General features: G+C 38.7%; 1 protein-coding gene across 1 annotated transcript in view; it reads left to right on the top strand.

The window, feature by feature from the left end:
* STK32B (serine/threonine kinase 32B) overlaps nt 1-12,783 on the top strand; it is a 180,752-nt gene that overhangs the window by 116,549 nt on the left and 51,420 nt on the right. Inside the window, exon 5 of the mRNA XM_072861979.1 lies at nt 6,854-6,891. Coding sequence (XP_072718080.1) covers nt 6,854-6,891 — 38 coding nt within the window. The remainder of the gene's footprint in view (nt 1-6,853; nt 6,892-12,783) is intronic.

Here is a 12,783-nt window from a genome sequence, read left to right as displayed (position 1 = left end):
TGTGGTTTATAGGAAGCTACTCAGATGCTGCTCCTGACCTGAATGGTGGAGAAAGTCCTTTTTGCTCCCTGCAGAACTTGCCTATACATAAAGGATCATGGGAAAAATTCAGGTTTGAAGGGACCTCAGGAGGTCTCTAGTCCAATCTTCTGCTTAAAGTGTGATGGGCTATAACATCAGACCAGGCTTCCCAGGGATTTATGTAGTCATATCTTGAAAAACTCCAGGGATGGTACCACACAGCCCCTCTGGGCAGCCTGTTCCACTGCTTTTCTGTTCCCATAGCGAAAGTTTTCCTTTATAGCTAGTCTGAACCTCTCTTGTTTCAATTTACACCTGTAGTTCATATGCTAGATTCTGTCTTTTGAATGAAAGTGAGCACATGTCTTCTGTCTATTCAAATAAAAGCAGTTAAGAGCTGCTTTTAAAAATGTAAGACTTCATTTAATGAGTTTGTACACAACTGAGTTTTCTCTGTAAGTTACCTTTGGTTAATGAAGAGTTGAAACCTCAACAGTCCTTGTTCAGAGAAAACCAATCATCATTAAAAAGTGGAAATACTCCTAATAAGTCATGCTGGTAAAACTGCTATCAACTGAAATGCTCATAGATGTTACTGTGGGATTTTAGAAACTCAAGAGAATGGAAATCTGATAATGCATTAAATCCTGCTCTGAGCCAGCAAGGCAAAGAGAGAAATTCACCAGACATAAAGTTGAAAGAATGTACTTTGGATTTTTTCTGATACCAAATAAAGGGTTAGGGGTTATTACACATGTGAATTCAGAGCCATCCAGAACTGTTATAACTGAAATATTTTCTCTGATAATATTAAAAAGCAACTTGGACTGGCAAAGAACAGCTGTGCCTGTGTTGGAAACACATTAAACCTTTTGATGAAATAAGGAGAAAATATAGGCAAAAGCAAAAAATCACAAATTTCAACATGGCAGAAACCAAGCCTGTGGTGTTTGTATGTGTGCTGCAAAATATGAAAGCAGAATAAAACAGATGGGCAGTGTTAGTTTTTCAGTTCTCACAGGTTTAAGGAAAAGCATAGATCTTGTGTTTGGCATTATTATTGATGTGATTCAAAAAGGTGAAAGGAAGACAGCATCTGTACTTGCTGTAGAAGTGCTTTCCTAAGTCAATCAGATTAATCTGAGCTGGAGGAACTCTATATTCACATCAATGGCTAAATCTTTGTTTAAGCCTCTGAAGCATTTTTATGCAATTATGTCTTGTAGTAATCAACTTGAGTTTAATTCTTGGTTGTATAAATAAAAACCTGCTTGTTTAGTTCACTTCAGTTTTCTGAAATATGAACCTTGTTTTCATGTTCCAAAAGCAAATAGAAAAGTTCTATTGACCTTCTAGGTGCTATTTATTATTTGATATGCCTTTCACATCACAGCTTACAGATCTCTTCTGTTAACTAAACAACCCTAATCTATTTGTTCTTTACTCTCAGGGAATTTTTGTGTTCAGCCTTCCCCAGATCTTTTATTTTTTGACTGTTTTCTTTCAGATCCTATGAAATCAGGTAACCCGAAGGACCTACCTTTGTTTTAAATTACAGCATAATACCTTTTTTTCAGTATTTTTCTGTAACCTACTTAGAATTAGTTGTTACCAATGTGAAGTGGTAGTCAATGAACCAGCCATTACATTTTTTTCTTGAGAAAACTGGGCAATTCATGGTTGACTTCACCAACCACACACCTTTCATTTCTAGATTGATGTTTCAAGTCCAGTCAACATCAATAGAGATCAAAAGTAACAATGTTCTGGTTGCTAATTCATAGCAGTACATGTGAAACTTTTTTGGAGATTGTTCTGGATTTCAAGCTTTAGACCAAATTACATCATCACATGTTTTTCAATCTTCTTTTCTATGACTCTTGACCTACATAATGAACACAAAAGTGTGACCTCTGGAAGATTATTTATGGTTATTAATCCCGATGAGTAATTCAGATTCTCCCCTTCTGATGTACATGTATAATTTGTGTCTATTCTTCATTTTATCTGGCACTGGCAATATAATCACCTAGTTTTGCTCACTCTTACTAAGATTTCTCAGCATCCTCTGCAGGTGAAATAATCTTCATTCTTTTACCACTTCACATAGCTAATAAATATTGTGTTACACCTCTCCAGTGCTGAACTGCAGAGCATTTCAATTTTAACCCCCTTTCGTGCTGAAGATAGGCTATTTATTCCTACTATTTTCTTCATAAGCATTCAAGCCCCATGACAGAATTTAACATGTAGAAACTCTGACTAGCTTCCAACTGCAATGGACTATACCAAAGACTTACTAAATTCCACATATACAGTTCTCTCCCAGGTCTCTTCAATCTTTCATGAACTTCCTTGTAGCCAAAAGGAGGGGGAATAAGAACAATGGACTTCGAACTTGGATACTTTATTTTTCATAGACTCACAGATTAATTCAGTCTGGAAGGGACCTCCAGAGGCCTCTAGTCTAATGTTCTGCCCAAAGCAGGGTCAGCCTTAAGATCAGACCAGGTTGCTTGGGGTTTATCCAGTCAGGTCTTGAAAACCTCCAAGAATGAAGACTGCATGACCTCTCTGCTTCTTAATTTAGAAATCTGCTCCTACCTCACTTAGTAAAACCAGAAAGAAATATCGATGGAAGCGGTAATTAAAACTGCATATAATTGAACCTGAGTCCTTTATAATCATTGTGAGGCTTTCCAGTGAGTTCAAGGGACTCTGACTGGCATATGCAGTGAACATGAGTCAAGCCATGCTCATGATTTTCCTCCATGCAGAGGGAATATCTTCAAGTATTGGATGCCCACTCAGCCTAGATATTATAGAAGATATCATTCTTTCCTACTTGGAAATTATATGCAGCACCTTCTTACTGTACTTTCATCCTTCAGGCAGCTTTAGTTTGACATCTGTAGCTAAGGCAATTGAAGAAAGCTAGAAATGGTTTCACAGGCAGCATCAACAAGTGGCAATTAAACTGTGATTTTTCCAATGTTTTTCTCATTTGTCCGCACCTCTGAGTTTCTTGGGCCAGCTGTTATATTACTTAGGCCTGGTCCTGTCACTGAGCAAAGGTTTCTCTACTCCCATTTCTATGTTGCTCTGATTTTTCTGTGTATAAAAAGAGTTGGAGTAGCATTGGTACTGACTGAGAAAGTTGTGTTTATGAAATCAGTGTCAAGGACACTGCCACAGCTCTGCTGGTCATTGCTTGGTGAATGGTTAGAGGGAAGCCCAGGGCTCTTCTGAATCCAACCTGTGAGTGAGTTTGCTCCTTGCAAAAGTCCTTCAATTTCTCTTATGAGCTGGTTCAAGATATTTGGATTATGAAATGAGTGTTTCAGTTCATTCTCTTAGCTGGGGATATGCACAACAGGAAAACCCTGAAGCTAAGGTGCTGAATTTCACACCCTGTTGTTTGAACACGCTTGCTAAGGGGAAAAATGTTTTCTGAAAAATTGATGTGTAGTCAAAACAGAATTTCACTTATTTAACATGTTTGAATTTAAACTGCTTAACTAAAGAGTTTTTTATCTTTTAAATCCACCTTCCTACATAAACAGTGTTTTTACTATTTAAATGAATTTAACTAGAGTATTTATTTAAAGGAACTAGCTGTCTTTTGTATAATAGATGCCGAAAGCCCTCCATTCTGAATATATCCAGTAACTTTAATTGCAATGCTCCTAGACCTGCTAAGTCTTTCCATTGACTGTGTTGAAACCTCCCTGCCCTGTACCCAGCAGGCAGTGGTCAGTGCAAGGACAGAGCAGTGGCCTTGCTCCTCTGCAGTCCATGGAGCTTTCAAGAAGCTGCCTCTGGAGAGGAGAACTCTTAGTGCCATGCTGTAAAGTGGGGATAACCACATAACAGAGTGCTGCTGGAAGGCACTCTTCATGGTGACCTTGCACTTTGCTTTCTCACCTGCCACGTGAATCTATACATCATGCGCGTCTCCAGGTATGTCATCCCAAAACAGCAGCATCTTACTTAAGATACTTGTTCACCTTCTGGCTTAAGTTATCCCATGGATTTAATTGCTGTAAAAGCAGTTTAAAATAGCCTGTTTTGAGATTTGAGGCATGGTTATGAGTCTGTCAAGTTGCCTCAGGGACTGAGGGGTTGGGCTGCTCTGTGCAAGGCGATACACCCTCTTGTACCCCAGCTACAGTCCTGCCTCTGAGCAAAATGAGCAAAGTCAGCAGAGCCCATGGTGGGGAAGATCCCTTATGTAGGAAAGGCTTTATGGTCTGTGTGTCTCTGTATCAAGTATCAGCCACTGCCTGAATCAGTCACAGAAAGATAAGCACAGATCTAATTTTACCACTCAACTTTCTGAACATAACAGATGCAACTGCCTGAAGAATATATTTGATGATACATACAGTTAATTTTTATTTTCTTAAAGTGGGGAAAACAGTTTGGAGTGATGTTGAATATATCACTGCTCTTAGGAAGCCAAAGAAAGACCCTAATGTACTTTGGTGTGACCCCAATTTTTTTACCCATGTGAGAAATGCAAAGTCAGTTTGTGCTTGTTAAACTTGGTGAAGACAAAGTTTAAAAAATTTAGTTCAAAACTATGACATGCTTATTTCCATTGAAAGTCATTGCTGTATTTTCAAGTCGTGGATCAGCCACAGACTATTCAACATGAAATCACAATTCCAACTCTTATCAGAAAACAGTTATCAAAAACAAGAGATCGTTTTGTTACTAGCAAATATATTTGATACCAGCTGAACAGTAGCTCTTCCAAAAACTGTCTCATCAATTGAGAGATTAGATATAACATTACATATAAAAATGTATAGAATTTCCTACGATAATTCAACCAAAGGCAAGTTTTAAAATATAAGCAAAGATATTTAATCCTACAGTTCGCCTGTAACTCACAACTTCACCCATATGAAACCAGGGGAAGGAGAGTTTTTGATATGGTAAATGATACAAGTGACTACAGGGGAGAGGAAAGAGACAAGTCAGAGTTTGGACGTTTGTGAATGACATGGGCTGTAGGAGAGATTTCCCCTTATATTACACATATAAATAGAACTGCTGCTGAACCAGGCAATTATAGATAGCCTGTAAACTGTGCAGAAGGAATACAGTATTTCACACTGAAGTATCGATATAATTTTAAATTTCCATTCCAGATGGTAATTCATAGTGAGATCCTTTTCCTTACACAGACACATACACATCCTACATTATTTCCAAATGTGCAGGGAATGATTCAAAGTAATTTCTTATTTATCCTACGTTTCCCCAGCTGGTGCTACACAAATTGTAAACATAATCCTAGTGTACTTCATAATTTCATATGATTCTCAGGAAAGGCCAGAAAGCATGGAATTCAGAATATTAAGCTGTAAACTTCCTTCTTTTGTCAATAAAAGTGTTTAGTTTGGGTGATGACTGAGCTCATATCATGCAAGCAATATACATATTATAATTGCTACTGCTATCTTATTCCTGTATGATGTTTCCTTTAGAAGTCATTCTCTAATTTAAAAAAGAAAAAAGAAAAAAAAATGTGTTCTGGTGTAATACATTTTCCTTTTGCAACATTTCAGTTTTTTCCTTATTTCATTTATGGGCACACTGGACAAAACTTGTTAGTGAAATCTATGTATCAATACATATTTCAGTCAGGATAGAATTTTCTGAGAAATGTTTAAATTGGAATAATCAAGTCATCCCTCAGCTAAAAAAAATTATACAGGTGTAAGTTCTTTGGATTTCATTTGCAGAGTCATTTGACAGCTTATTTTGACAGTTTACAGTGCCTTCTCTTTTGAGAGCAGTGGAAAATTCAGCCCAAGGGGCAAATGTTTTGCCTAAGGTGGACTGATGCATCTCCCACTCTGGCAATGCCACACGAAGAACATGGCTTCAAAATTGCATGAAGCGCAAGTTGCCGGTGAAAAGGCAGTGCCACACCACACTGCCGCATCACACTCACCAAGATGCAGGGTGATCCAAACCCGGGACGGATCCAGGCTGGCAAAGGGAGGAGATGAGTTTCCCCCAGAACAGGTCTGCACCATGAGCAATGACGCTGGGCCGAGAAAGAGGGTGGGAATGCCCAACAATGGTGGGTAAAAGCTGTCTCCATCTCTCCTGACAGCAGCATGAACGTAGGTCAACGTAAAATGATCCTGAAAGCGTAGCTCTCTAGGGCAATGTTTTTCCCTTGTGCTAAGAACAGCAGAGTTGAGCTGATGCTTCAGCACATGATAGTCTCCATCCTCCCTTATCCCCGCTCCTTTCCCCAGTATGCTACCTGCTGTTACAGACAGCCAAGTGGGGATTCGGGGGCTAAAAGGAGAGCTGCTAGGCTTACCCAGTTAGTGTAAGGTAACTAGCAGGACTTTACAATATGTGAGTGATCATGTATGTGAGCATGGCAAATTAGCAGGGTCTGGCAGAAAGGGTAGATCACCGATGTTTCCAATTAAATGATTTTTTGGGTCTGTCAAATGTGGAGTCCCTGAGGCAATCAGGCACCTCCTAGATACAAATTTTCCATCTCATTGTTCCCGCTGCTATAAACAATAAAGTACATAATCTTGAAAACCAAATCCACGTCAGTGCTAACCATATGAAAACAAACCCACATGAAATGGAAACCTAGAGAGTCTCTTTAGTATGCATGTTTTCTCAGGGCAGTAAAAAGATGTAGATAAAAATCACTTGCCTTTCTGTATGGCATGGTTTTCCTTGGTTTTGTATGATTTAAGTGACTTGGCCCTCATACCCAGATGGGGAAAACAGGTTGCAGGTTTTCTTTGGGTATGAACTGTAATGCATTCCTTTCCTTACTTTACAGGGACATCAAACCTGACAACATACTACTGGATGAACATGGTAAGTGAATATTGAATGCTTTATCTCAGATATCTCTAATTCTTGAGATCTCAGTGACATGCTCATGACATGCTTTGTAAATCAGCCTCAGATGTTGGATTCCTACCTAAATCTGGACTTTCTCTGCAAAGTCCCTGTCCACCTTGTGGATTTTGTAGTTTCACCTCCTATTGCAAAAAAAAAATGCTGATCTGACACTTGCAAGACCTGAAAAAGAAGAATTTTAATATGAATTGAGAACAACAGGGACAGCTGATAAAAAGAAGTTAATATTTTATTAGCAGGATTACTGTGAATCACCATAAACCCTTTTTAGGGACCTACCAGTAGAACAGGAGCAAGCCCTTATTTTCTCTTCTAGAACTTCTGAAGGGCTAAGAAATTTCATATAGCAAATTGTTTCACAGGTAGGTATCTGAAATTACTTCCCTAAAATTAGATACGGAATTTGGAAACTTGCCTCTAAGTCTGCAAAATTTTTATGGCTGTACATGTAGTTCTGGCTCAAATGACATAAAAAAGACTAGACAACATAATCAGCTTTGAACTTTCAGTACTAATTCCATGATCTCAAACAAAAAAGGGGTGGTATGAAAAAAAAGAAGCTAATTTCTTTAAACTTAAATTTTACACATATACACTGTCTGTGAAGTATTTTGCTAAAACTTCATTCATCTTTTTGCAACTATTCATAGGAAGAACATGAGAAAGAAAATACAGGTAAAAGAAGGCATTAACCTTATATCAGAACAGAATTACATACAGGAGGAAAACTAAATGGAAAAAGGAGATCTGTGTTTGCTGCTGTGGGAAAGCTGTCTTGTGCTTTGTTCACCTCAGAAATTGATTAAAAGCAGTTAATCTTTGAGAAAACATAAGCTTGAAATTATGCCAAAATTACCATTATCTTTCAAAACCCATTGCAGAGCTGCTGGGTATTCAAGTTAAAGTTGATTAAAGAGGTATCATTGCAAACAGCTGGAGTTTGTCCCTGGGAATATCAAGACCAACAAAGCTAAATAATGTTGGAATTTTAAACCATCTAGAACTTCAGGAATTTAATGTTTCAGACCCATAAGTGTTGATGTTCCCTAGACAGTAATATCAGCAAATAAGCATGAAATAGAAATCTCTTGTCTTTAAGTCCTGGGTGAATTAAAGATGTCAAAGGCAACATGAAAGGACTACGAGTGTGTTAAATCTCTGATTGACAGCCTTTGAAGTACGGCTGCCCTTATCTCTCCTTGCCCCTCATCAAGGTCAATTACTGCACAAAATCAGCCTCTTGTGAGAGCTTTCTTATGGGGCCTCAAGTATTGCAGAAAAGAAGCTACGCCAGAGTGAGTGATATGCTGCAAAATGAAGTTTTTATGGTGATTATAAGCTGTGCAGTAACAAAGTTATCTATAGCCAGCTTGGAAATTTTGGGATGGATAGCCCCTTTTCTGCAAAGCACCAGAATACTGCTCCCTCTTGGCACACCTGCAGACAAGTGGTGAAACAACCCTGTTTCTCCAGATTTGCAGATAGACCTTGGTCAGCGGAATTAATCAGCTCATGGATCCTTGGTTCACAGACCTGTTATGTGGTTGGGAGATGTAATTCTCTCAACCTGGTTAAGGGTCCACACACTTCAACTTACTAATGAGGTGACATCAGTAGGACAGGTGTCTGTACCATGCTAATCACCACAGGCTTCCTTTACAGATAACTGAAAGACAGACATGGTTTAGATCATCTGATCTATTTCGAATGTCTGCACTATACACCAGTATCTGTTTCTCTTTGGTGACTAACACCTAGAAGTTTTGAGTAAAGATATAGATATCCACTTTATAGATGCATGTTTTGCAAGATGAATGTTATCCTTGAAGTCCATAAAAGCTTTGATTAAGCTGCAACACAGTAACATCATTTTTACAGAATCATCAGATTTCACTTAATGGAAAAATGCGCTAAAGATGTGCACCATAAATATGCTAGGCTGTAGAAGAAACATAACAAATTCACCTAATGTGAGTCTAGCCAGGTGTACAGGAAGGAACTTTATTTTAGCCTGTGGCCTCTAAGATGGCACAACAGTTTCCTATATGCTTGACTTTACCCCTAGGTCTTTCTTACAGATCATTAAACAAACTGTGCTTACACAAAGTATTATGGAATTGCATATGCACAACATTTAGGACTGAGAGTTTGTCTGAGTGAGTTATATTTCTTTGACCTCACCGAAGAAATCTATTTTGGCTAAAGTCAAAGTGAAGTTTTATGCCCTTCACAGTGCCTTACATCTTCAAGCAGTTAAAACTGACTGACTTTCATAACATATACCAAGATTGTAGACTATAGATATTTCTGCTCATTAAAACTAGTTTCACTACAATTTATCTGTATGGCTGTATTCCTGAGGGAACATACCTCAGGAATACAGAAGTAGTGAAAACAGGAGATTTTTCTTAACCCATAAAAATGATCAATCTAATTTACAAACAAAAACCCCCCTGAAAATGTATACAACATATTCAAAATCATTCTGGCAGAGGAAGCCTGAATTTTCCCATATACTTTTCAGCAAAGCCACATCTCAACACTGCTGAGCACAGGTTCTGATGCGTCAGTGTAAATAAATGTTTGATGATCACGAGAAGTGTAATGCTACATGAGAAGGGGGTAATCAGCTGCTTAAAATAGTGTTCAGCCCCTACCAGAAGATGATTGCCTGGTCTCCTGGAGAGATTCTCCATCCCATAGGGGAGTCTCATCTGAGGAGAGAAAGTAGGGATGTTTTCAGGTTTCACTCTCTGAAACTGAATCAGACCTCTCTAAGGAACTGAGTGCTGTCCATAAAGCTCTCTTGTTATGTTTCCCTCTCAGCTTTCCCAGAAAGCTCTTGCTCTTACAACTAACACTAATCTCTAAATTTAGTAGTAGTGCTCTGTTCTGCTAACATGCCTCTGAAACAGGATTATTCCAGTGATAGGTGAAGGGACTACCTGATGGCTCAGGAGAGCTATTATTATTGTATTGTACAGAGAAAAGCATTATAGAGTACTCTTAATAACAGTATTCTGCTTCCTGTACTATTCCTTTCATTTTAATGGTTTAGAACAATATAACTGAAATAATAGTGTTTAGAACTGAAAGCAGGCAAGTCTGGTCCATGTTGTATTTTCTTCTGAAATATCAAAGAAATTAAAGAAGTCTTTAAATCTTTCCATGATCTATTAGCTATGATGTCTAAGGAGATTTGGAAAGCCTAAAATGCAGAAAAACAAGCAGTGGCAAACAGATTAGTTACATTGCCTTTTTTTCAGAGATGATAACATTATTTCTACAGCTGTTTGGTAGCACCATTGATATTAACACTTCTGGTCATTCTGCAGAAATTACGAGGCTCTACTTTGGCATCCAGGTTTTGCATTGTGCAGCGTGACCACACCATTATTACGCTCTGTTTACAGAAAATTGGCAAGGGTTTGATTTCCTCTCAGGCAAGTTTTTCAGGACATCGTTTCATAAGACCCAGCAAGGTCCCTGCTTGGTTTACCAAGGAAGAACTCCCTGCTGGGTCAGACCCAAAACCTTGGCTGGTATTCTGTCGCAGCCACTAGCAAGAGGAGATACTATTCACAGAGCATGACCTTTGCCATTTCTAGTCATCAAATGCTTCAGAGCTGCCTATCACCCACAATTTTTGTGTTAGGATATTAGGGTATCTCTGTATATTCCCCTTTAGAATCTGGATGAACCTTTGTCTACTGCCTCTTTGAAGCTGCTGCTGCTATTGGCTTCTACAGCCTCCCAGGGCAACAAGTTATAGAAGTTCACCATCCTTCATGAAAGAAAAGTGTTTTCTTTCATCTGATTTGAAACATTCTCCTTTCAAAAAACCATCCTCTACTTCCAGAATTGCAGGATTTGGTGAATAATAGCTTACAATCACTATCTTCATGACATTCAAAAACTCCTTCAGTACTCTCCTGTCTCAGCTGAAGAGCCTCAGCCTTTTTAATTTCTCCTTATAAGGCACTGCTCCATTCCCTTTGCCCCTCTCTGTTGCCATAGATAGTGTTATGGATACACAGGCTTTCAATTTCAGAGCAAAAGAGCAACCATACTGGATCAAAGACCCATCTAATTGAGTTTTGTACCTCCAAGAGTTGCCAAAAAGTGAATGACAGAGCAGGACACAAAACAAAGCAGGTTTATGTGGTACTTCCCCCACATACTCACCCAACCTCCAGCCTCAAGCATTTCCTGAGCTGGATATGGTTTCCATGCATTTAATAACTTTCAGTGGTCTTTTCCATGGTCTTTTCTGGAGCTTCCTTGAGTGGAGGGAACTTTTAGCATCCTTAACATCTTGTGGCAAAGTGTTCCTTAGCTTAAACACAGATTATGTGAAGACTCCCTACCTGTTTGTTCATTTTGAAGGTGCTATCTGCTAATTGCACTGAATGCCTCCTACTTCTAGTGTTGGAACTGCTTCCTCGTTGTTCTCCGTATTGAAACCACAGACCTAATATTTCACTCTTAGCCTTAACAGGACTAATTACGTTTATTAGGTTTGGGGGTTTTTCTAGACTGGATTTTTGCATCTGTTAGTGATAATATTACTCAGTAATCATTTCTCTTATGAGAGAGCAAGGCAAATTCAAGCTGGCATTTGTATGTGCCTCTTTATATATGATTATATTGTTTTATGATCATCAAGGTTTTCCATAAAACTATTTCCTTGACGACATGAGAATCTCAGCTCTCACTTTAAAAATAGCAGCAAAACTGAAAAATGCAGCCAAGGACTAATCCTGGTCTTAAAACCACAAACAGGATGAAAAAACCCACCCATAAATTCAAAATTTAGAACCCTGATGTTAACTTCTGAACAACAGAACTGGCAACATTATTACTCTGTAGTGATGTCCAGGACACATAAAGTCTCCACTAAAGATGTACCTGGTGTGACTGTGTTAAGGCTGGTCCTCAGCATACCCACAGACAATTTTCAAGGACTGTGTTTCGTTTAACCCTCTGACGTTGATTAACAAGATGAGTGTTCTGAGCATAATTCATTCACCTGAAGCTATCTACACTTTGAAAATATATTTGAAACTTACATGCCTACATGGCCATTAAACAGCCTACCCTTTTGAAATGCACAGCCTCACTGAACCCATCTATAGCAGTACAATAAGGTTTCTAACAATCTCCCTGATGATAAGTGGCAGACTGCCAAGTCATGCCAAGTTCACGTGGATATGAGCTTACGCTCTTGTATATAGTGCAAATGAATCCAGAGAGATGCTTTTTAAATTGTTCATAGGGTTTGACCTTCTGAGGGCAAACCAGATATGAATTTGATCCAAAATGTTACTGTGTTGAGATTTCCCATCAGCTCTGATGCATGCTGAGTCGGTGGCATTAACTCCAGTCTGGTATTTCTTTTCTCTGCCCTCACATTCACCCCTTCGGCTTCAGACTCTGAGAAATTCAATGAGGTTTGAACTCATGTACATTTTCCTCTGCTAAATGTTAGTCAGCCAGTCTCAGCCACCTTTCAGGACTTGCTTTAATTGTCATTATGATTTGTCCTCATTTAGCAAAAATTAAATAATAGTCCAAACAAAGATCATCTGCTGTTTACCTCAGATACTGGGATTTCAGGCTTTCTGAAGTACATGCATAAAGCTTCTCAAAGTCATACACTGTGCTGTAGGTATTAACTTACAAATTTTCCCTGTTAAAGCCTTAACTGGAAGCTCACTGGAGGAATGCAATTTTTGAAACAATTTCCACTGAGATACTTTCTGCTTACAATGTACATGTTGGCGTACGGGAAATCTGTTCAGTCTGGGATGATTTGAAAAAGCCATTCTGCAGAGAGCCAGAGGAATG

Source organism: Ciconia boyciana, chromosome 5 (assembly GCF_034638445.1).
Source record: "Ciconia boyciana chromosome 5, ASM3463844v1, whole genome shotgun sequence".
NCBI classification, from domain to species: Eukaryota; Metazoa; Chordata; class Aves; order Ciconiiformes; family Ciconiidae; genus Ciconia; species Ciconia boyciana.
This window is presented reverse-complemented; position numbering and strand designations above follow the sequence as displayed.